We start from the raw sequence: 25,942 nt of genomic DNA, 5'->3' as shown, positions 1-25,942 counted from the left end.
ATGGCTTGTTCTCACTATAGGTGCATACACATTGCATCTGTTTAATAAACAATTTAGTTAAATGTGTTCTGCCAGGAATCTGATTGGCTTGCCTTTTTCAAATATTTAACCACAACCCACATAGTTTCTACACAGAACACAGTTTTGTACTAGTTTAGAGGTTATGTAGGTCAGTTAAATCATCAGGATTTTGTCTTAATTATTCCCTTAGATTTTTGGTATGTATGTTAAAAAGTTAAACTTGAAAATGTATTAAAAATACATCTTAGGCTGCAATTTACTGGCGTTTATTAGTTCTGGCAGGTGCATCCCCCATAATGAGAATGATACAATTTTTTTTCCTGTCATTAACCTTTCTAGCTCTTCCTATTTCATGTAAGGAAAGCGACCCTTAAAGAAAATCAACTGCAATTCCCTTAAAATTGCCCAGGTAGAACTCTTAATCTCTTCCTAAGCAACATTCATTACAAAGTGTTTTCCTTTCTTTAACCTGGTATTCAAGGTGAAATGTCAACAGGAAGAATCTGGTGGAAGTAATGACTGATGCTGAGAACAGGCCCAGCTGGATGGTTATGTGATCAGTCCCCTTTATCTTTCCTGTTGCTTTATGCATAATTTTTGTATTTGCTGGCAGTCTGTACAAACACTATTTTTTGACAATGCTTACAGAGCATATTGTATTTTAAACACAATTCATACAGATCAGCCATGGTGGGTTTGGGGTTTTTTGTGTGTATGGTTTTGTTGTTGCTGTTGTTTTTTGTTTGGTTGGGGGTTTTTTGTTGTTGCTTCTTTATTTTGTGTGTGTTTTTGTTTGTTTGTTTGGTTTTTTTTATGAAGTAGCTAACATAATAGCAAACAGAAAATGATCATGAGTACAACTACTCAAAAATTTGACTTTTCAGTTAAAAAAGTTTTTCCCTGTCATTTTATACTAAGAACAAAATACTGTATTCCCAGAATTTCCTTCCCCACTGTTTTTCTAAGTAAGGTATTAGAAAATAAACTGAGAAAAATGAAAGTACCCTAAACAATTGGTTTTCTAAGGAATGTAGAGGTACAGTACCATAGAGTCACTGAAGGGCAGAGGTTGGACGGGCCCCTTGGAGGTCATCTGGTGGTACAGCAGGTCTACCCAGAGTCAGCTGTGCAGGACTTCTGTCCATATGTTTTTTTAGTATCTCTAAGGATGGAGACTCCACAAACTCCCTGGGCAACCTGTTCAGTGCTTGGTCACCCTCACAGTAAAAAGACATTTCCTGATGTTCAGAAGGATCTTCTTGCGTTTTCAGTTTATGCCCATTGGTCCTGTCACAAGGCCCCTCTGAGAAGAGCCTGGCCCAATCTTCTTTGCATCCCCCTTCAGGTTATTTATGTATAGATAAGATTATGTGTAAGTAAGATCCCCCTGAGCCTTCTCCACGCTGAACAGTTCCAGTGGCCTCAGCCTTTCCCCCTAAGAGAAATGCTCCTGTCCTTTCATTATCTTCATGGCCCTTTGTTTGGCTTTCTCCAGTATGTCAGTGTCTCTGTTGTACTGAGGACTCTGGAACTGGACCCAGCACTCCAGGTGTGGCCTTGCCACTCTTGAGAAGAGGGCAAGGATCACCTCCCTCAACCTGCTAGAAAAACTTCTAATGCAGCCCAGGAGACCATCAGCTTTCTTTCCTTCAGGGGCACACTGCTGACTCATGGTCAACTTGGTGTCCACCAGGACCCCAGGTCCTTTGCTACCAAGCTGCTTTTCCAGCAGGCTGGCCCCCAGCATATACTCATGCATGGGGCAGATTCAAGTCTCTCAGTTTCCAACAAACTCTAATTTCTGTTCAAGTAATTTCCTAACTGGTCCCTCTTCAAAATTTCAGTTAGTTTTGATATACTTGGAATTTTTTTAAAGTCTGGTAGCTTCAAAAACTAAATCTGAAATAGAGCAATTTTTAGTTTAGGATGATAGTAAAAATTTACAGAAGGTGTTACAGAAGCATTAATAAATAACTGTTCCAAAATGGCAAGAGTGTCTTTATCAAAAATGAAAAACCTGAACAGAAGGTGAAGTATTACTTCGATTTTTCTCCTCAAAGAAGATCGAAAGGTAGAAATCAAGCCTCAAATAAGCTTAACTAAATAAAAGTCAAGGAAAACACAACTACACACATACATAGAGTTAGGCATAATTGTATGTACAAAAGGGAACACAGCCAGCACCTTCGCCCGGCTTATTTGGGGAAGAAGTGTGCAAAGAGGAAGAAATTAAATGTTTTTTTATAGTCCTTACCTCAAGTCTCCAACGTTGTCATAATATTAAACTGTACCCCTATGATTCCTGACAGATGTCTGTTTAATCTTGTAGAACTCTTATCTTTACTGAAATGCAGGATAACTAGCTGAAACGTCACAGATGCTGACTGGAGGGGACTTTCCTTCACAGGGTCTATACTGTTTAAACAGAAATGTAGACTGGAGTACAAAGTCCTAAAAAATTTTTTTTTCAAATTTGTGACAAAACTAATCAATTATCAGTGACCACAGCTGATGTAAAATTTAAATTGTAGTCCGAATGATGGTTGGTTGGTTTAAATTAACCCTTTGACATTGAACAATTCTGAATTAAGATTATTCTTAACTTCAGAGCATGGAGGAGCTGGAGAAGAGCAATGAGAATCTTCTAGCTGGTGCACAAAATGAACTTCGCAAAGAAATGGCTATGTTGCAAAAGAAGATTATGATGGACACTGTAAGTATCAGATCTGTGAAGAAGTCAGTTAAATGCAAAAATGGAACATTCTATTAAAAAGTCATTTGACATTCATTTAATTAGCTCAAAGGGATCATATTGATATGACATTTGTTCAGTATTTATCTCCTTTTCTTGTAACAGCAACAGCAGGAGATGGCAACTGTTCGCAAGTCTCTTCAGTCCATGTTATTCTGATGGGTCAATGGAGAAACAACTTGTACCTAAGTAACATGATACAAGTATAGGCATTAGCCATAGAGAAGTATGTTAAGATTTACATGTTTTACAGTTTCTATTAAACACTTTCATGGATTGTTCTAATCTTGTGTCTGATAATGTTGTAAGAGTGTATCTTAGTAAATTTATTACTTTGGCGGGGTATGGACCCCAAACCATTTACTGTCTGTCCAATTAATCTTTACTTAATACTCACTTTCAATAGCATTGGACTGTTTAGATTGTTTCACTTTTTATAATGCCGAATTGTAACAATGGGCAGGATTAATTAAAAATGCATTACCCAGACTGTACATAATAACTTTAGGCCTTTAGGTACATTGTGCAAATAGAAGCATTTTTCACAAGATGCAGAATTTAAGATTTTCATAGTTTGAACATTTAGTCTGCTGGCATATCAGCAGTTACAAATGCTCACAGAGTATTACATAGCTCATGTAACATTGTTTAATGATGTGTATTATGGTAAAATTAAGAAAATTTTGTTAACTTTTTTGCTAGGTTAGATATTGTAATATCTTTGTACTAGTAAAAGATTTATGAAGTTCTGTAATTTGTCCAAAAAGCAGGTTTCTTTAGTTGAATGATGACCTGACTATCACAGCTTTATAAGACATCTGCTCAAGTAAGCATAATTAAAACATTAGCATTTTGGGGTACATAGTTCTTGTAGAACCACTGCTAGAAGTAATCTAGCTCATTTATTTAGTACAAGTTATAACAAGCTGTTGAGATGGAATATTACTTTTTTGCAGTTCCAAATGACAAGCAATTTAGGGAGGCCTAAGTTTTAAGGATAAAGCATTTATCTTTCATGTATCTCAATACAGTACATCAGTATAAATTAAACAATCATCTTAGCTTGCATGCAGTTTTACAAAAAAACATTACACCTCGATATCCACTTTTACAAATTAGGTAGCTCCTAATATATTTAATGCTTAAATACAACAGTAGATAAACCACAAACCAACCACACACCCACACACGCAAATGTGATGTTTTTATAATGATGTATTTCAAAACCAGTCCATACAGACTATTCTCAGCTTACTAGCATTTTTAGTTCAGAATCAAATCACTTGATGGTTCTCTGGTTCTGGGAGCCACATTAGTGACAGCTAACTTACAGAAACTTCACTATTGGGTTGCAACTGAACTTGAACAAGCTCTTTTTGTTCTCTGTCTGTTACGACTCAGGGAAGGAGCAAACACAGAATTTATGTTGCTAGAATGATGTGTGAGGCCATGTGGGCCTCTCGTGGGTAACAGGTAACTACACCAATTTGTAACTGTGCTGCTGAGTCTCAGCCCTCTAAGGACAATTAGCTAATGCTATGAAATACAGTTAAGTTTTTGCTTCCTACCTTCAGTACTAGGTTAGTTAGTATTGCCTCATGGTTCTGGTTTTATTTGTTAGTATTGCCTCATGTTTCTGGTTTTCTTAATGATTTCTGCACTAGTTTCCTGTCATCTACGTACCTCAGTCATGTCCTTAAAACTACTTAAACCTACTACATGACACATTTTTGAGCATTCTAGGGAATCAAACCTCCTCACTCTAAAAGAAAGTTGCCTATGTCTTTTCATCAGTGGGGTAGTTTGTTGACAGTATTCAGACAAACTGAAATAGTCTTTACCATCTTCTATTTGCCCAGGGCCTGGGTTCAGGCTAAGTTCACATGTAGATGCTGTGTCTTTCCCAGCCTCACAAAGGACTAGTAGGATTAATTTGAAATTGATATTAGTCACTCAGAGTGCTAGTCCTTTGGCAGTAACTGTTACAGTTATCTCTCAAGTCTTTCAGTGTATCCTTCTTAGGCAGGAGTGTGATAGATGGTATTTTATTCCCTCCAAATTTAGCAGACAATACACCACTTTTAAAGTTCTTCGAACACCTCAGAAGTCTTTTTGAATTAACATGCAGCTAGGAAGCTGCAGTGGCAATATTTTTAAAACAAACCATAGCATTCTTTATTGTACAGTTCAGGAAGGACTTCATAAACTCACAGCTACATATCAGCAACTGAAAGTGGTAACGGAAACTTGCATTCAACAGCTTTTTACAAAAATAATATTCAAATAGTACCTCTTCAAAGGAGCTTAAGCTCATAGGGTTTGTGTGCAAGTCATAATTTGCTCATACAGATAATAAGCTACTTTCATTCAGCTTTTCCCTAATGACAACAGCCCCTCAGCTGAGCACGCTATGTTAGCCAGGGGATCTGTTCTTAAAGAAAGAGAAAAGCTGATGGTGGGCCTGACATTCTGTTTTAGAGAATTTTACTATACATGATGGTTTAGGTCCATGGAGTTTTGTTTGGATAAAGTACAGTGATAGCTACAAGACAAATTGGATTATAAGGTATATGAACACAGTGATAGCAAACATACTTCAGAAGGAATTACATATGGGTCCATTGCATTGTCACAGTCAAACAGTCACAGTCATTTAAGTTTATCAATTAACTTTGTCCTTCACTTGTGTAGTTTCACAGATACAAGTTAGGGGAGGTAAAGTTAGTGTACTCAAAGTACACAACTACCTGTAGTCTAGACAATGATGGAATACGATGAGGCAAACCTTATCATGAACACAAAAGCAGAAACTGGCCTTGAAAGAAAATACAAGCTACAACTGTATTTAGTAACAGTAGGTTATGTACTTAGAGAATGCACGAATCCTAAAGGCACTCGTAGCAGTATTTTGAAATAGAAGAAAAATTTCCTGAGTTGTACCTCCTTCATCCTACTGTTTCAGTAGCTTTTTCTTTAGAAGTACTAGAACAGATATTAACAAGTAGTTTTACCTCATGGGTGCCTCATTTCACCAGTCTTACTAATGCAGTACTGTAATCACTGATACCTCTGACTACCACTTCACAGCAGTTCCAAAAAGACTTCAGAAACTAACACTAGAAGATTATTAGTCACTTGGTCTAGGGAAAAGTGAAACTCCTCTTCAAATTCTGGTTGGTAGCACCTTGGTTTGCAGTCTATTATACATTCACCAGACCAGAAGTACAGAATGATGGTTACCTAATAGGAAATGGCAGTAATTTCAATGTGGAATTTATGGTATGAAATAACAGCTGCAACGTCTAAAACACAGGGGGAAATAAATCCTGGTGCAAAAGTACTGATCACACTTGAATCTGCAGGACTTTGTATTTAGTAATTCTAACATCTGGTGATGTCTGGGACAGAGTGACCTTTCTCATAAAACTATTTTCTTGAAAAGCTTAATCTGTCTTCCCCAGCTGCTTCATTCAACATTCCCCTAACTGCTTCTTCTCTTGTCCTTGACCTATTTAATCAGTCATTATGGTTTTGAACCTGTTCAGGAGCTTGATGAGATGAAATTCTGAAGACATGTATATGAAGATGAGCAGCAATCTGTAGGCATACACCAGTGGCATATCTCAGCATATCAAACAAGGATATGAACTTCAAAAGAACAAAACAAAGCAGGTTAAAAAAAATTAAAGTTGTTCCTATGATAAATTCAGCTATACTTTAATCAGAATCTGTTCAAGTGACAAGTTTAACAAGCATTTTAACTTACAGATATATGGCGGTTTAGTTTAGAAGAACAAAAGGAAAAAGAAAAAACCCCAACATACCACACCCAAAATACAAATCCCCTAAACCCAAAAAACCAAACAGCACTAAACACTTACAAAGTCTGATTTAAAAGAAGTCTGCAGTTCACAGAATAACTTTAAACAAACCACCTGGACTAAAACATAATTACAAGAGAGATCTATAAATTTACTTTCACATCTCTGTTCCAAGGAAAGAAAACCAGTTAGCTCCCAAAAATACATGTTTACATGGTGTCCTGGCACTGCCTCCGCAGTGACAGCTGAAATCTGAGCAAGTCAGAAATGGCAGAGCAGAGTGACAGGGACAGTTCTCAATCCATTCCTTTTAGTATGCTCCAAAGGAAAAGTATAAAATGAAATGCTTACCAGTGCTATCCATAGAACAATATATTCATCAATGCAACTGTTGAAGTACTGGTCCAAAAACAGAAGTCCTGGCCCAATAAATGCAGTGTCTTGAAGACATATTTCACTTTTTGTCATGTGAGCCACCTATGTGGAAAAAAAAAAAAAAAAGAAGAAGAAAAAGGAAAATGACACACAAAAGTGCATCACTGCAAGATGCTGTCCTTGCCCAGCCACAGCCTGCTGGTCACTGTTCCAGGGCAGCAGTCAGGGCAAGGGCTTCACAAACGTTTCAGGGCCTGCTGCTCCCTGACAAGTTTCTTTCCCAAGGACCAAGTAGCCTCTTCCCAGGTTATTCAATCGATACACAGCACTTCAATCAGTGATAACCGCTACTTGAATTATCAGTTGGTGTTTGTTCATTTTATGTATATAAGAAATGTGTATGTCCTTCAATGTTCTTTTCTAAGTTCCATCTATACCAGTGCATTTTAGCTACTTGCAGGGGTTCCCCACTCTTATTTTGTCAGTGCTGTATTTGAAGGGTAAGACTATACAAGTGTATTACTGAAAATGAATACTATTCATTTGAAATGTTGTTTTGAAGTCTAACTTGAAAATGTTGGCTTTACTTAGCTAAAAGCTAACTAGAAACCAGACTTTCGCTTAGGTGACAAGACTTGTTTTCACTGTTTAGCAGAGAGAGCAATATATGCACAGAAGTACTTTACAGAATGATGAAGAGATTACTGAGGGTGAAGGAAGGGAATCCATTGCCCACACACACACCTTGATCCTTCCATATTTAGCATCCTTAGAGACAACTTGAGCTCACCTTTAACTGAGAGGCAGAAGAAGGGTTTTTTGTAAGAAGTTGGAGACTTTATAGAGGACATACCAGGAAGCTCAAAAATGGCAGAAGGAAAGTAGCGTAGGTGCCAAGTTTGCTGTAAGAAATCACCCATTCATTCCTTGCTTCCATGCATTGTTGACACTTGTCAAGTAGTATTAATGTATTGAGAGGTTCCTATAAACAAATTGGTCTCTTGGCATAATATAAATCAGGTTCAACTCTACACTGGACAGCAAAATTCACAGAAAAGCCTGTGAGTGTCCTAGTCTAACAAACCACAGCAGCTTACATCCAGAGGAGAGCTGACAGAGGCCTCCACTCCTAACCAGCAGAGGATGCATCTCTGCTGCTAAAGGAGGGATTCCTGGCTCGCATCTGGCATGATGTACAACAGCTACGCAGGGTTAGTGCCCATGGAGCAGCTCTGGCACATCCACAGAAACTGCACAGATCTCGGCTCATGTCTCTGCTGGGCCTCCCACCTGGTCATGCCTCAAGTTTTTACTGCACTTTGCTCAATCTGGGGTGCCTGAAGGACAAGGCCTCCTGAAATAGGATCAGAAAACTGTGAGAGCTAAACCCACAAAATCCTTTCCAACTACCTTTACAGATTTGCCTCTGGAGCAGACTATCCTCAAAGCTACACATAAAGCATCAAGGGAAGCCTGGGACGCTCAGAAGTGTCCATGAATGAGCTGAGGTACATGCAGCGATGACAGCTGGCTACCAGGACCCAGGGGTCCTCTGAGTGACCAAGGCAGCCAAGGTGTTTGACAGAAGGGATGAACTGCTTCAAGTTCCATCTTAAGGCTCATTCTTATCAGCATTCTGTCTCTCAAATCAAGCCTAGTAACTCAATAGGTGAACACCTGTTTAGCAAGCAAGTCTGTAGAATACCTGTTTTCTAGTATTTGAAAAATGTCATGCTGGGGGTTAAAAAAAAAAAAAAAAAAGGCAGCTGGCTAGCAAATATATAGTAAGGCAGATTTTTTTTTTAATCCATTGATGAGGTTTTATATTACAAAAGAGATAAAGATATAAAAGTTTCTCTCTTGATTTTAATGACTAAAGTAAATTCCTTTTTCAGATAATTAAATCAGAAGTCACAGCACTCTTAGTAAGGCTTGAGGAACCACAGTTATGATGTTAAAGAGTATATTTCTAGGAGTAAGTTAAAGCTGAAAGTTCTAACCAATACATTCAACAATAAGTATGTGTTTGCATCAGCATCATATATAATCTCTCTGTAGGAGCCTGAGTCTAGTTCAGTGTCTTGGTCATAATGAAATTGGTAACACAGCGGCAGAGCAGAATGGGAAAACTTGCAGTGCACTGATCCAGCAAGCGTTAAGCCGAGAACTGGTTTATTTGTAGGAGGTTTAGGACTGAAATAAGAGTCCTTACCACCAACTTCTGTGAGATTTTAGCGTTCACAAATCCAAATGTCAAGACATACAGGCAAGAGTGTTTTTCAAACAGCTGAGTTGTAGACTTTTTATAGATCATAACAGCCAGCATGATAAGTAGTCCAATGTGCAGGCCTGGTGAAAGAACACTTGTTCCCTGAAATACAAATGGACAGAAAGTTTATTTTAGGCTTCAGTCACACAGGAAGGTCCAGATACATATTGCAAATCCCATTAAACAAAACCAGAGTTGTAAAAACTTGGGGGCGGTCAGTTAGCATTATGCCAATGCTATTAGTATCCTTTGCAATGACCACTAATCACTTTTGTAAGAAAATACATTGCTGGTTCCTGTGACAGAAGAAATCCAGTAACAGGTAGGGAGAAGGCAGATAATGAAATCTTTGCTTTAGCCATCCAACACTCACATGCTTGTCTGCCTAAATGCTTAAACAGATAAAACCTTTATAATCATCTGAAGTGCAATAAATTATGGGCATAAATTATTCAAAACTCATTCAGATTTTTAAAACAACTTACTGCTATTGTAGATCCATTCTTTCCAACCCCTCCACCAAAGATGACACGGAAGTAATTGAAACAAGAAAGTGCTGTTCCACACAGTATGCCAAGAACTGCAAAGAACTTCAGCTCTAAGCCCACAAAAGGGACCTTAGCAGGAAAAACAGAGAAAGGTATTAAAAGGATAAGACATTTTTTAAAGAGTGATTAAAAAAAGCTATCAATACCTACTAAACAATTGTTTTATTTGAGCTCTGGCTTTCTTGGGAATGAGCTCAGGAGGACAGTGTTTGGAATTTATTGCCTTATTTGGGAGACGACAAATTTCTTTTGTAATGTTTAAACTCAACTTTGGGTACTTAAGTTCTGGTCTTGAAATTCAGGTAGATCTTCCTGTGTTTGTCCTTCCCACATTCTTCAAATATTTTTACTACATAAGCAAAAACATGACACAGAATACTGCACCACCAAGGCACGGGACGGGGGAGCAGGATAGTTCCTTCTATTTTGCTGCGTAACACAATATTGAACCACAGGAAATGCAAACACCATCTGCCTGCTTTATGTTTTGGTACATGTTGTTTGTATGCTGTATCTTTGCATTCAAAATAGTCTCCAGATACAAATTTTAATTAAACAGTTACCTTTCAGAATCAACTGCAGTTTCAAGGAAACTTCCCAAGGCAGCAGGGGATTTAAAAACAAACAAACAAAAAGAAATAGTAATAAATTGAAACCATTGACTATATTTTTGACTGTAGATTGTTTTGAGATACAGCATAAGTACCACATATTTTAATACTGAAGAAAAAAAATTAATCATAATTTAAGTCTAATGTGCCTACTTTATTTTCCAACATGAAAATAAGCTGTTTGAATATGGAACAAAAGCATCTTGCAGGATGGGGAAACAAAGTTTAGCTAAATATTTCTTAATTGCTAAGTAAACTCGTGAATCAATATGAATTCCGCAGTGGTTTATGTTTACATTTGCACCGGTTATCAATAGCATGGAATGGTCTCCGCTCTTTTGTGAGCTATAACCAAGCAGAACTATACATTTCTGGGTAAAGACCCTAGAAAGGATGAAGACATTAGTCTAATATACTTTTGATCTCGTCCACTAAAGTACCTCTTCAAAGATGAGAATAAAAGACAGAGGTAGGGAAATGCTTTCGGACAGAAAATAATTCTTTAAATATAGATATTTACAGTTATGTCGGACCTGACATAACTATTAAAAGTCAGTACCTGTGCATCAGAACATACATATGGATTACATAACTGCAAATCCCCTAACTTCATCCCATGGTTTTGTTAGATTAAAGCAGGAGTGTCAAACTCATTTTCACCAGGGGCGGCATCAGCCTCGCGGTTGCCTTCAAAGGGCCAAATGTAATTTTAGGACACTCCTACATTTATACAGTCCTAAAATTAGTTTGACACCCCTGGATTGAAGCATTTAATCTTTAAATTTTAAAATAAAGTATCCTATAAATCACTTAACTGAACAGAAATGTATGTCTCATGATATACAAAAGAAATAAAACTAGAACAAAATCTGTTAAAGCTTAAGTATCTGCAGTCTTATTTCCAGACCAGAAGTTTATATGTGGCAGATGGGGTCTTTTTTCCTCTACGTAGCTCTAAATTTGTGCATGGGAAGTCACACCATCACACCTAAGTTAACTACAACATAAAAATAACCTGCATTTGTACAATAAGCTAAACCAGAACATTAGACAACCAGTAGGTGTTGACGGTACTTGCACAGGATAACTTCATATACCACAAGAACTGAATACTCAGTGGGAATTCTGAACAGTTAATACACTTACCTTATAGTCCCATATTGCTGTTCCACCATATGCGGATATCAAGAGCAGCATTGTTATGGCTATCTGAACTTCAGTCACATCAAATCTATGAAGGAAAAAGAAAGGGAGATTTAGTTAAAGAAAAGGGTTTTCTTCTGTAAGAGTAAGGCGGGGGGCGGGGGAGGGGGCGGGTAAAGCAAAACAAAACGGTAACTTTAAATTATCTCCTCAAAAGTATTTCTAATTACCTCAATGTATATAGAATATGATTTTCCTTGACTGAGAAGGGTACTGTATATGGAGCAACACATCTTTGGTTCAGATTTAAGAATAAACCTATACTCTGTATCTAAAGCAACCTACATATAATTTTAATACTGGAAAAATCTCGAATAAATACATTGTTAACTATTTGAGAACTTTGTATAAATTTACACATGTTGCTGTGTTAAGTATCAAATCGAAGTTTAAGGCAAGCTCACAGTAAATACAATCAAACATATCCATTAAAAGCACATCATATAGAAGTACGGACCGAGAGGAATAGGCTGGGACAGAAAAGATTTTTTAAGCCATCGTATCATGAAAACCTGACAGATACAGCCTGCAAAACATATGGCCGGTATTTTGAGGACAGAGCCAGTGGATAGCTAAGCATCTGTCCTGTTTCAGAGGACATATCATTGATATCTTGTTTTTTTCCTTAAAAACATTTTTTAAATAGGTGTCCTTGCATGCCCCCTAAAGTCTAGACTGTATTCCACCTTCTTTGTTCTCAGACAAGATAGCCAAACTCTCTCTTACTGTATTTGATTGCTGAAATGTTTTGAGAAGACCTGAATATATAAAACCAGTTAAGCAGAGGCTCAAGGCACAGAATTGATACTTTCAGTAAAGCTTTAAAATAAGTAAGTGTGCACATCTAAGGTACCTTTTATGCCACCAAAGGTTTTGAGACAGGCACCTGATCTTTGTACTGCAGTTACCAGCAAACAGTGACAATGGATGTTTAAAATACAACATTTCTTTAAGCAGTTAGAATAAAATTGCTGTTTTAAGGTATTATGACCAAAGGCAACATGTTATCATTACTTGCTTAGCATGTGAACTGTATGCACAGGAAACAGGGTGTTTTGAAAGGGAGATAGGAATCAACTCTCGGCTAATGGAAAACATTTATCTGATCATGATAATCACAGTAACATTAAACTCTCTTCTTTCATCAGAAAGATAGTGATAAAATACACCAAGTTTCATCACAAGCTTCAGACTGTTAGTCTTAGAAGAGCCAAAGGTTAAGCTGCAACTAGATGACATGCTGAGGTGCTCATCACTGTTCGAAGCCATGGGAATGGGCAGTCCTCTCATCTCTATGCCCTTGTGCTCCCTCATCTGTACTGGCTGTGGTGCTCATGGGCCTGTAAGGTGGACCAGGTCAGCTTGCCAGCCTCACACCAGATTGTCATCTTCTGCCCGTTTCATGAATTGGCTTGAAGTCAAGTGAGTCTGTGCAGGGGGGAAACGGGACAGCGCTGATGGGAGGGGGCTTTTCTCTACCAGGGCTGAAGTGTCACACCTGCCCAGTCGCTGCTGTAGCCACACACTGAACTTGTCAGTTATGTTGTGCAAAACCATCCATATGCAAGGGCACACTCTTATACTATTAAAACCTATATCTAAGCTGTCCTGCACTTGCTGTTGCTGGTGGCAGGAGGACGCTCGACCTTGAAGTTGAATGTTTATATGTGCCAAAGTTTAGTACTTAATTTACAGAGGCTCAGGCAGCTGGTTGCAACACAGCCCGAATCAGAGTCCAAAGATTTTAATCAGACACTGTGCGGTATTCTACACAACCTGGCGGTGGCACAGTACCCGGCTACTCTGATCCTTCCTGGCCATCAGCGCTAGGTATCTTATCTGTCATTTGACTTCTAAAATCAAGTGCCGCTAATTCAGGAACAGCATCAGTGAAAGCTTCAGTCCGTGTTATTAAGTCTTATCATATTTAGAGTAATATACTGTTGCCTTCATCTAGTCTCTCACCTCTATACTCAAGAGAAATAAAATTGTGAGTCTTCAAACAACTCCAATCTTGTTCTCAGTAAACAAAAATAAGTTATCTTGGAGAAAAGTTGTGTCTAACTTCAAACAGTAAGCATGGAACACCAGGCCATTCTGAACTGCTTGTACTATGCACTATCACTATATTTAGTGCCTTCCTGATGTAGAGGAATCATTCTCACATTTTATGCAAGAACGAAAGGCACAGAAAAGCAACCATTTATGCAAAATCCCAGAGCTCATGGCATAATGCATCTCCCTTCACTGTACACTCCACTGTCACATAAGGAAATTAACCTATTTCAGCCATCTGAAATCTCTAAAGCATGTCTTTTTGCTTGCAGCACAAGATGTCCATTAAAAAAAGGCAGGACAGGTAGGTAGCTAGAAGAGTTACAGCTTTTGTGGTAAAATGCGTTATCAGCAAATAAAAGAGAGCTCTTAGCAGTACCACAGAGACAGCTTTCTTTTGATACAGACATTGAACAGTATGCAAGGACAGCTGATCACTTGATCACGAGCCTGCGTGTAGAGTGATGCTCAGATTCACTAAGGTGCTTCTTGCAGGTCAGAGCTAAGTAGGGTTATAGAAAGGTGACTTAGCAAGTGATTGGGATTATCAGGATAGTCTTCCTCTAGCATGTATTTCCAGTTTTGCTGCTATGGAAATCTCTGATCTTTTCCTCAAAAATCATTCCTGAAGTGCAGCTCATTGTTTAAAAACAGCAAAAGGCCATGGCTAGGCACCACCAGAGCTGCAAGAGGGTGCAGCAATCTCCACATTATTAGGAGTTAAATTGAAATTGGTATCTTCTACGTGAATGTCATGACTTCTCCTCCTATGCTGCAGTGAGATGAAATTTCTACCAAGTCATGAACAGCATCACAGCGATCACTAGAACTGTGACACAGTACAAGAGCTACAGGACATCAAAACCAGTATGAACCAGATTAAACGCAAAGCACCGACATAAATCTGGGGTAATTCTTCAAGCACTGCCATAGCTCTGTAGAAGTCCATGCAAAAGGATGCAGTGGATGCAGAGAGCTCGTTCAAAGGAAGACTGAAAATGTCCATGGAAGGGAATCCTATTAACAGGGAAATTTCTCTAAAAAAAATGCGTGTGGTTCAGAGTCCCCTGGGCTGAAACTCTTCTGTGGCTGGGAGATTACGAAGGCAGGGACTGTAGATGCTTGCTCTGTCTCTACTCCTACACGGAGCACTTGTTTATACTGCAGGCAAGATCTCTCTGGGCTGAGCCTGCATGGTGCTTGCATGAGTTCCACAAACAAATCTGCAGACAGAAGTGTGAAATGCATGCAAATAAAGCATATCCAGATAACACCAGCTGCTAAAAGGACAGGTCCTCTGCTCAGTATTATGCAGTTTTAAAATTCTGGCCAGGTAAGACACAGGTCTGCTAGGGCAGAAGGGAGATGAGGAAGAAGGTAAGAGGAAGAGAGAGCAGGGAAAAAACCATGAAGAAATGGAAATCAAGTAGCTAGCAGTCTCAGCCATTAAGCCACATATACATCTAAAGACACCTACTTACTTTCCAAACCTTAGTATGCCTGATACATATGTCTGCCAGTGAGCAGAATAGAACATGAACAGTCCCACGAAACAACAGAAAAACAACCAGTCAGGGTGTGTTCCTAGTCCAATTGCTATGCAGGATCCAAGGACAACAAAAACTGAAAAGCAGAAATGAACACGTTAGTCACAAACCCTCTTTGTTTGCAGCAAAGAGAAATTTAAAAAAAAAAAAAAATCACATAGCATTTTGCATCACTATAACGAAGTACTGATATGACTGATACTTTATTGAGTAGCTACCGTGGGGACAGTCCTGGCAAGGACAGACCAAAACACAGGACTCCTTTTCTTCTAAGCAAGGCCCCCCACTTAGCCTACAGTGGTCATTCTCTCTTCTTCTGGCCTTGTCACCTCATGTTCTTTGTGACACTGTCAGCTTCATCTGAAGGGCCCAAGCTCAGACTGGTAGTTGCACTGCTCTGGGAAGTGAGGCACAAAGAACACACCAACTCCCAGGACAAATATTTCAGCCATTAAGCTTTTACAGAAGTACAGGCATTGCCACCAACAGCAGCTAAGCTACGGAAAGTAAAACTGAGCAAGGCTTACTTGTTATGGAGTACAAATCAACTTTTTTTTAAAACTTATTCTTCTAAGGAACATAAATTATTCTTCTCCTACGTACCAGGCTAGATGCCTTATTACCAAACGATATTTTGGCACCTCACTCCTACAGCAGAACCCTTAGTTTCACATGGCAGCATGAGTCTTGTAGGTACTTAAAATCCTTTAGTAGGCATCACTTGTACCTTACTGGAAAACACAGGCTATGTACAGTAAAGAATCTTTAAGCACACTCTTACAATTCTTTGTTCAGCACTTAGCTCATTCAAAGAGCATTGTACGGGAAGATGCACAGTGAGAGTGAGCAGAACGCATGTTACCCATCACCTGCCAAAGGCTCTTCTGAACTATCCTCCCCGACACTGGTCAGGGATGCAAAGGTCAGGGGCAGCCTGGGCTGGGGTGACCAGGAGATGGTGGAGTTATCCTGAGAGATGGGAACATCCTGAACCTGCTCTGAGCAGGAGGGTGGGCTGGGTGATCTCCAGAAGTCCTTTCCAGCTTCAACAAATCTGCGGTTAAACAGCCGCTCTTGAAAACAGGTAACTTTTCTAAAACTAGGATGAGTAACAGTAGGTTGAGGCTACCTGTGGAAATAGAGTCGCAACCATGATCAAAGAGTTCTCCTAGAGGAGAACTACTGTTTGTTCTTCTGGCTTGCTTCCCATCAATGGCATCCAGAGACTGGTAGATAAAAAGTCCTAATGCACCCAGGATGTATGCCCAAAAAGGTGCCTGAAAGACATTCACATAAAAGGTCACTAGGCAGTTCCCAATTTCTTAGCTGATAATCTATTTCATTAAAGGCAAAATATTGTTCAGCACAAAAATATACTACATTGCGCTATTTGTTACTTAATGGACAAACCAAATTCTGCGTGGTAGTGTCTACATGAATTGGAGTAACTACTATAATGAACTACTCCAGATATGCCAGTGAAACACAGGTCCTTCTGTTTATTAAAAACAACAACAAAAACCAAAACCAAACAAAACCCCACAAAACCAACCAATAAACCCAGAAAACAAACAAACAACCAACCCCAAACTTTAACCTCTCTTCTGCATCAACTGACTTATTTTTCCACCTTAAAACCACAGTATTTCTATATTTCTTTGTGCTGAAAAATGTTATGAAAATAAAATTAATCTTTAAAACACAAACTAGTAGTAAGCCACTTAAACTAAAGTTCTAAGCAGTTCATGTGACAGACGCTTCAATGATTTACAGAATCATAGAATCATTTTCGTTGGTCTTACACCACAGAGATATAAAAGCCCATTACATTTTACTAAATAAATACGTCAGCTTTTAAGGAAAGACATTTTTTCCAACATAGAAAAATTGACTACATGGGCACTTTGGACAAGTGTTTGAAGAAATTAAGTCATTCACTAAATATGAAGGACCAACCATCTATTTAATATAGACTAACAGATTTTCAAAACAACATTAACACCAGTCTTAGGTTCAAAGGAACTGTCCTACAGTAAGTAATACCATTCAAATGCATTATTTTCATATGCACAGTCAGTATGTCTGTCTAGAAATTAGTGTTTACTAAAAATTATTTATAACACCTTTTGAACAAAGTACAGGCAACATTTTTGTCACAGGTAGTTCCCAGCAGTACCCTTGACATTGAAAAGCACTGTTCAGGAAAAGAGAGCCAAAGTTAGGGACAAATGTTGGAAATGCAACTTGCACGTGAAACAAGTGACCAGTTGCAGGCAGCCAGAGCTGAATCCTTTCCCACTACCTGGTCAGCAGCAGCTGCCGCGGTCCCTACACCTCCACAATTCCTCCCCTGTGGCACAAACAGACCAACGCAATGACATGGATTTCCAAAGTCCGGTAAAGGCTATTAAGCAGATTTAGAGAACAGATCAAATCTCGGCGAGCTGAGATTTGTCCACACATAAACCCAGTGTCACTGCTGGGGAAAAAGAAAAATGAGAGTTGCCAGTCAGTTCATAGGCAGGGACAGGAGCAGGCAGCAACAAGAATGGAGATGACGTGAGCTGCTCCTCCAGACATTCTGTTTTCTCGTCATCATCATACTCACTGCTTTGAGCTAGGAAAAACATTATGGCTCCAGTTAGACTGATCACAAAATACATCCTTCCCAAGAACCACCGTGCTTAAGCCAAGTTTAGTTCTGAACAGCTTTTTTTGCTGTTATTTAAGACTTCCTCATGTTTTTAAGGCTGGCTGATACACTATGTTATCACTTAGTTTTATACTTTTAATATGGAAACAATATTGTCAGCAAATTTATTATTTTCCCACTACCTAGTATTTGGATAATTTCATCAATAAAACATTTCACCATTTAAAGTCCAATGGTTGTCTGGTTTGCCCAGCTTTGAAGCAAAAGGCAGTCAAAGAATGGGGGACTCCAGCTATAGGCAAGAAGTCTGGCTTTGTATGTACATAGAAATCTAGAAAACACAGAAAATTCTTCAAAATTAGCAAGGCCATCTTTCCCCTTAATCCAAGGAAAGTAAGAAAAATTGTAGTCACAGATGATGTTGGAAGCCTTAAGCAGGTAAAAGAGGAGGAGTAGATATTCTCATTCCAATGGACACTTAACATACTGGTATCCTATAGCCCCCCCAAAGATCACACTACAGAAATGCAGGTGAAGTGATGACAGCAATAAATGTTTGATGCTTAGAATGGAATTCGTACAGTTATTTAGGTTTCTTCTAATCCCTGGATTTTGGGAAGTAAACCAGGTCACACCTGGCAATTCTGCCCAGGACACCACTGGTTTTTTTGGTTGCATTAGGCTCCCCTCCATTTACAACCATCTACCTGTAACTGAAAAAAATGTTTAGTTTGCTTTAAAGTCCTCAGGTTCTCCATATCACAGACAAAACCAGGCTGTATCCAGCGGTAAACACGCTAGCCAAATTCCTTACCCACTCTGCATTCACCCCCCTCAGTGTGAGGCACATCACCAATTAAGTCAAATGCCAGAGCGTGGGCAGTTTCTTATTTAATCGGATCATTTCCATAACTGAAACACCACTCAGGAACAAAAACCTGTTATGGCACTTTTTTTTTTTTTTAATCATTAGCCATAGTACTGTATGCTTGGTATTACCACAGCCTTTTGACATGCAAGGTCCATGAAAAAAACCCTCAATTCTAACCAAAACAGAAGGCTTGCATGCTGGTTACTGTACTCAGTTTGTGAAACTTTCTTCTATAACCCACACAACATGATGCAAGAATTCTTGTTCAAGGTAACAATGTCCACATTTACCTTACCTCAAAACAAGCATAACACATTAAGTGTAAAAATAAACAAATCAGCTTCAACTCAAATCTCTCCTATTGGTCTTTTTGACAAAGCAGTGGCTTTTGTTGAGTCGCAAGTTATAGTACAGGTATAATCATGAAGACTGCTGATCCAAGTCTGTTTGCATTAGCGCCTGCTCGGACAAATCAAAGCTACAGTCCCCCCAGGCTCCAAAACTAAAATGTTCTGCTCCTTGACGATCTGGAAAGAGGGGGAGAATTTTCATCCTCTTCCCAGTAAGGATCGTCTGTATCCAGTAACACCTGTAGCGGATGCACCTGTATCCCTGCAGCTGTGGAGAAGAACAGGGGAACAGGTGTCTCTGAGAGAGCTTAGAAACACAATCTGGAGCATTTCATCTCTAGGCTGTCAGTTCAAATTTAACCCAAAGCAGTAGTAACCAAAGCTCACTTCTCATCAACTATGCACTTAGTAGATGAAATGAATGCTCTAAAGTTTTAATCAGTAAAATACAGTCTTCCAAATCACGAAAGGTGCACAGAGGTTTCTGAAATTCCTAATAACCATGGATTCTCTCTGCTATCTGCCCTCCCAATACAGCTACAGCTGCCATCTTCGCCACCTTCTCATATGCCTGGCTCTCCATCCAGGGATGTCCCATGCTGGCTTCCCACGCTGGACCCAAGTAGTTTGTAAATGAGAGAAGTGGAAGCATTTGAGAATGCTGACATGGCTGACAGACTCAGCAGAAAGGTCAGGAGGCTCCCAATAATCATCAGCTTTTCACTGATGAGGTGTTTATTATCTCTGCCCAAAGTTATATCCTGTCCAAGCAAATGTATTATTTGGCCAGAGCTAGATGCTATTATCATGGAACGCAAAGGGAACACAAACCTGGGGGAAGGCGGGGGAATGCTTCTCTGCTTCAATTAAAAAGGATGTCTGAAAGACGATACGGTCCCAGAACCTTCTCACGCACAGATCTGGTACAGCAGGTCTGGTCATCTACTGAACCAGAGTGTCAAAACAAAACCATGTGTATATAGTGTTTGACAGGTATGTGTGGCACGCGTCTCCTTCAGGAAAAAGTGTAGGTTGAAGAGCAATCCTTATTCTTCTGCTCCTGTGATCCCACCCCACAAAAAAGCACAGACAGCTGCAGAAGACTACATGTGCCCAGGAGATCACTTACTGCTTATTTCAAGCAAAGCTTTCAAGCCCAGAGAGTTCAACAGCCCAAGCTTTTGCAATATGTAAAGATTCAGTCCCTCTTAACTACCCATTACATTTAGTCATAATCTCGCTTCATCAACCCACAGCTACTACATTTTGCCCTAGTTTACATGGCCCCTCTCTGGAACAGATCCAGAATAGAGAGAATTTTTACTAGACTCCCACCCTCTTCCCCCCAGACATGGATCATTTCCCTCACTTTCGTTCAGCACAAAGCACTGTGTACAATTGTACTAATAGCAAGAGAAGGGAAGGGGCTGTTTAAATCTGCATTATAGCAGGGGGAGAGGGCAGGGAGGAAAAAAAATAATCATACTGTAGCCCAAGTGCACTCCACACACACCAGCACCTCCCTGCATTCCTTTAGCATCCTCCTGTCCCCAACAAGCTCCTTTTAAAAGAGGTCCTGTCCCCCTCTGTCAGGGTTCCTGAACCTTCAGTATCTTACTTTAAAGCCAAATACCTCTTTTTCCCCATTCACTACTGAGTACTCCATTCTTCACTCCTGGATATTGGCTGGATTCTCCATCCCACGCAGTGCTTCACACTTCTCCTCTAACAGGTCAGGGCCTTAATGCTTCTTCCTTCACACCCCGACTCCCCCACCTCATACCAGCTGCTCCAGTTCACCCTCTTTTCTACTTCTCTATTCTCTCTCCCAAAAAGCTCAGTTGTGCCCTTGCCATTTACATAATGTCATGCCTGTCCACATCTTCCCCTTGTTTCTCCCTCTCACAGGAAGAAAACTCAAGACAATCCCTCTTTCAGTTTAAAAGGTGTTGTGGGCTTTTTTTGTTTGGGGTGGTGGTTTGTTGGGTTTTCCTCAAAGTGAGCTTTTTAAAAAGAGAGAGAGAAGCAGAGATAGCACTTCATCAACACACCTCTCCCTCGAAACAGTTAATATTATAGCAGAGCTAACTGGAGTCTCCTGCTTTTTGGTCTCCCTAGATGTATGGCTTTCTAAATAGCGTATTTCAGCAGGATATGGCACCCTTTTATAAATTTACTACACCATTTCTTAAGCAATTCTACAGAGTTAGCCATCACAAGCCTTCATTCCCCTCCCTCTGCTCTCTGCATGAGAACCCTTGAGCCCGACTCCTGACATCACTGCTAAAAACCAACCAAATAAAACAACAAATAAATAAGACATGATGGAACCTAAGAAGCTGAGAACAAGCAGGACAAGTCTTTATCAATGGACAAAATCTACTCTGATCAGTTTGGGGACTCTTTGCCTAGATTTTGCTGCAACTGCTACAAGATTTTTTTGTTGTTGTTTTTTAAATAAACATGAATTCAGTAAAAAGTAATAATTACTGTTAGCATTAACTTCTGTCTGTTCTAGCTTCCTATGGTATTTTAGAGAGATCTGTGGCTGAGCTTGAAGGATTACCGAAGCTAAGCCCCTCCATAACCAAACATGAAAGCAGCAGGATCAAAGTTTCCTTTCTCCCTTTTAAAAAGACAGAGAATTATGTTCGGCCAATTCTCTTCCTGGTGTTGACGCAAGGAAAAACTTAACATGTCATTTTCCCCCAGAATGGGAAAGGGTACAAGAGATTCCTGTGCAAATCCTAATGAAGTAACTCTAGCTAATTCAGAGAAGTCAGCTTGCAGTAGACCAAAACAGTTCATTGTCAAATGGTGGGATAAAACAGAAATATTCACCCAAGCAGCCCTCCTTCTACACTCTAATGCAGCAAATACACATTGTTCATACTTAATGTCAGCAAAACTTTTCATTCCTAAATATTTTATAATTACCAAAAAACCCTACAAAACCAGCCTGTGGTCACAGTGAAGAAAATATTTCAGCCCTTCACAGAACATGAAATGTGCAGGTAGTATCCTCCTCAGCACCACACCTGATGTAACAGTCCCATATATTAAGTCTATAGGTTACTGTCCTAAGTTACACAGAGTAGGAAACCAGACAACACTGTACAAAAATCTACACACATAGATTTTTAGTTACAACAGCACTTGAGGGATGCAGTCTGCTAATGGCTTAGCTACGTATAAGAAGGCTTATGTTGAAATGTGCATTTACAGGAGACAGTGACACAACCCATGTTTCTACCAGAAAAGAAGACATTAATGAAGCAGGCAATATTTTACAAAGCCAAAACATATTGCACTAGTCAGTAGCAAACTGGCTTTTAGTGGCTCCTGATGCTGATGAAGATAAAAAGAATAGCACATAAGGAAATAACGACTACCTAGTAAGAGAATAAGGGAGCATTGTATGGTTTTAGACATTAATTGAACTGTGTGTGAGGGAGCAAAGTATTAAATTGTGGAATTCACTGCAACAGGACATAATGGAAACTGAAAGTACTAACAGGTTCAAAACAAATAATTCCAGAGGCAGTATCATGAGTAGGAAGGTGTCTGTGGCGAAACAGATCCATCAGTTGCTGTTCTAACGTGTAACCTGTGCAGAATTTCTTGCTGAGAAACCCCTAAACCACAGGTTTTTGGCAGTTGCAAGGGTGTACTGGGGAAAGATCTCTTTTTTAAGCATCTGCCAGCAGCTGCTGTCCAAGGGAGCCCTGAGCTAGGTGGACTCATCAGGCCTGAGGATGCTTTCATTTGCAAGACTTGGTTTCGTAACTTAACAGCAAGCCGTCTTACTTCTTTTGGATGGTTTGTACAAACATCAAGACTTCAGTGTTTTCAACAGAGGACTAATAGAAGTGGCCCGCTTAAGACTGGTTAGGGAAAAAAAAACCCCAAAACCAACCATCACACAAACCAGTTGATAGAAAAACAAAACAAAAAAACCAGCACACACCTAAACCCAAAACCTGCTTGTTACTTTATTTAAGTCTTCTATACAGTGCTCCTACACCTCCACCAAGAGGATATAACAAGTTCTTGTTAGTCCATCAGGCGATCAAGACTTGTATGGAATGGAAGAGGTGGATTGGCAGTGTAGAAAGGTGATGTTGAAATGCCCTACGCTATGATATTAGTTCACCATCTTCATTAGTATCAATCATCTTTAAAATGATTTTCTGTTCCACCTTCCCTCTAGCCCTTCCAGCCCACACTTCAAGTCAAAAGTACAAAGTCGATATTACAACATAAGCATATAGCACCAATTAGTGTTGCAACAGTTTTAGCTTTAAAAAAAAAGCCATCCAGAAGCATGAAATCTTAGGTGGAAGACAAGCTGAGTCATTAAAGAAGCAGAAGAGAGATAATGATGCTGATGCCCTAAGTGATACAGCAAGAAAAAGTGAGGGCTACTCTCACAGTGCAGAGGGAATAACAAAAAAACCAAACAGGATACGGAATCTGGCTTCATGCTATGTATTTGTAGCTGATATACTAATATCTGAACAGGAAGTTTTATCCAGACTGTAGGTCCTTATAAATTCAGCTTCCACAATTTAAAAAACAAAACCAAACCAAATCAAAAAACCAACCCAGCAAAGTTCCTAAAACTCAACCTAAGCTTTCCTGGAAGGAATAATTCCCTAGATGTCTGCAACGCAACCTTTTTCTTTTTGTACAACAGACCTCAAGGGAAAAATAACTTAGAATTTACTTTCTCCTGTTTTGTTTTCCTGAATAGCAAAGAGAAAAAGCTAATATGGACATCCAGACACATAGCTGGCACATGATTGATATCTACATCACAAAACTAAGCTAAAAGTAGCGGTATCACAAGCATTTTAATTCTGAAAGTGTCACTAGAAGACATTCTTTGGTTTCCAACCATTTGCTCTCATCTCTATCCTCCCTTCTCCAACTGCCTGCAATGCCACAGAGTGCCTCTACCTGGGGATGTGTATCAGGGAAGTGATTAGAGTAAACCCAAAGCAAAATTAATTTTGATCTGGATCAGTTTGCTGACATGTCTGCCACAAACACCTCTGCTAACGCGAAGGGCAAAGCAACTAGAGAAAAAGAAGGGTGCTTTTGTCAACAAGAACACTCACAAAAGCATATGCAAGTTATTAAAAAAAACCAAAACCAACCAATCAACTGCCACCTCTGCCATGAGGATTTAAGCCCATCGGAACGCAAGAAAAAACAACTGTCACCCTTCAAAATATTTTACCTACACAAAGCTATTTTCCCCTGATAGTTCCCACCCTAACTACCATGAAGACTCCACACTGGGAAACTTGCAGCAGATTGGGAAGCTCCAACAGAGCTCCTTAAATTGTCAGAGAAACTGCCGGCAACCCAGTTGAAGCAACATCCACATCAGCCCACACTAACGAGCCCGTTCTCCCTCCAGAAGTTAAAGCAATTAAACATTTCCCACGTGAGGACGGGAAGCATTTGAGCTGCTGTCAGCTAATACAGCTGAGACACAACCAAACCTCGATTCTGAACTAAGCGATGCTGCAGTGGCATCAGCCATGGCTTGGGGTGAGCTCTGGCCGGCGCTGCTCTGCTCCCGGGCACATCCCGCACCCTCTCTCCTGGCTGGCAGCTGTTTCTGCCCCCACAGCCCATCTGTCACAGCCTTCCCCGCAAGAAGAGAGTTGACACAGCTTATATCTCCTCTGCCTGCGCGGAGGGACACGTGTGGGACGCAAGATGGTCCCTGGAGGAGGCTGAGGTCCCACAGGCCAGGCTGAGCCTGGCTACCCCCTTGCTCCGCAGCAGCTGGCGTGGGCCAAGCACCTCCCGCAGCCCCACGCCCGCGGGGAGCTCTGCTCCGCACGGGGCTGGGGAGGAGAGAGGAGCCCACGGAAACCCCTCCTTTCGCATGGCACCCCCAGCACTTCGGCAACTCAAACCTTAACGCCCCCGCAGGGCCGCTGCCCCGATAGCTCAGGGCAGCCGCTACCTCAGCCCTCCCGACCAGGGGACAGGCCCGGCGTGTTATCGCGGTGAAGGCGCAAGCGACAGGCGCGGTGGGCAATGGCCCGAGGTACCGGGCCGAGTCCCCCGCGCTGGCCGGGCTGCGGCAGCCGCAGCGCTGGAGGGCACGGAGACCCCGGCAGGGCCGGCGGGCGGAGGCGAGGCCGTGCCGGGAGGAGGCGGTGGCGGGCGGGGGAAGGGGCCAGGCGCTCACGGAGCGGCGGCGCCGTGGCCGGCGGTACCTGCTCGGTGGCGCTGGGGCAGCAGGCGATGAGCGGCAGCGCCGTCAGGCAGTTCAGCAGGAGGCCGCCCAGGGTGATGGCGTTGGGGGCCAGCCCCGGCGGGACCTGCTCCACCAGCCAGCACCAGTAGGGCTGCAGCCACGGCTCCAGCAGCGAGCGCCCGGCCGAGCTGTAGCGGTGCTGCTCCAGGCGCTTCAGCTGCGCCGGGCTAAGGGGCGCGGGCAGGGCCCAGAGCACGGCCATGCCGCCGCCCCGCCGCGGAGGCCGCCGCGCACCAGGGTCGGGCCGCCGCCGCTCGGGGCGGGGCTGGGCCGAGGGCCGCGGCGGGAGGCGGAAGAGGCCGACGCCCAGCAGCGGCCCAGCTGGCGCGGAGCCAGCGCCCTTGCGGCAGCCGGTGCGGGCGGGCGCTCCCGCCTTTGGTCCCTTCACCTCGAAGCGTGGCTCCTTCCCTGCCCCGCTCGCAGGGCCCGTGTTTCTAGGCGGGTTGCCCCAGGCGTGGCAGCTCTGCCAGCCCCACGTCGCCGTGAGGGGGTGGGGGTCCCCCCGGCCGGGCCAGCAGGCTGCCCGCTGCCATTTCCCAGTGTGCGGTCGGTCGCGGCTGGCGCTGGGGCCCAGCGTGATGGGCCT

The 25,942-nt window shown here is 41.3% G+C and overlaps 2 protein-coding genes across 2 annotated transcripts in view; one reads left to right on the top strand and one right to left on the bottom strand.

The window, feature by feature from the left end:
• SYCP3 (synaptonemal complex protein 3) overlaps positions 1–2,932 on the top strand; it is a 9,927-nt gene extending 6,995 nt beyond the window's left edge. The window contains exons 7-8 of the mRNA XM_065656762.1: positions 2,630–2,734; positions 2,879–2,932. Coding sequence (XP_065512834.1) covers positions 2,630–2,734; positions 2,879–2,932 — 159 coding nt within the window. The remainder of the gene's footprint in view (positions 1–2,629; positions 2,735–2,878) is intronic.
• Positions 2,796–25,942, bottom strand: CHPT1 (choline phosphotransferase 1). The gene is made up of 9 exons (XM_065656642.1): positions 25,316–25,942; positions 16,332–16,479; positions 15,137–15,278; positions 11,544–11,628; positions 9,724–9,855; positions 9,182–9,340; positions 6,946–7,071; positions 6,311–6,421; positions 2,796–2,958 (listed from the first exon to the last, which is right to left on the bottom strand). Exons 1-9 carry the CDS (start codon positions 25,556–25,558, stop codon positions 2,914–2,916), a joined length of 1,191 nt encoding a protein of 396 aa, XP_065512714.1. The 5' UTR covers positions 25,559–25,942; the 3' UTR covers positions 2,796–2,913.

Source organism: Caloenas nicobarica, chromosome 1 (assembly GCF_036013445.1).
Source record: "Caloenas nicobarica isolate bCalNic1 chromosome 1, bCalNic1.hap1, whole genome shotgun sequence".
NCBI lineage: Eukaryota > Metazoa > Chordata > Aves > Columbiformes > Columbidae > Caloenas > Caloenas nicobarica.
This window is presented reverse-complemented; position numbering and strand designations above follow the sequence as displayed.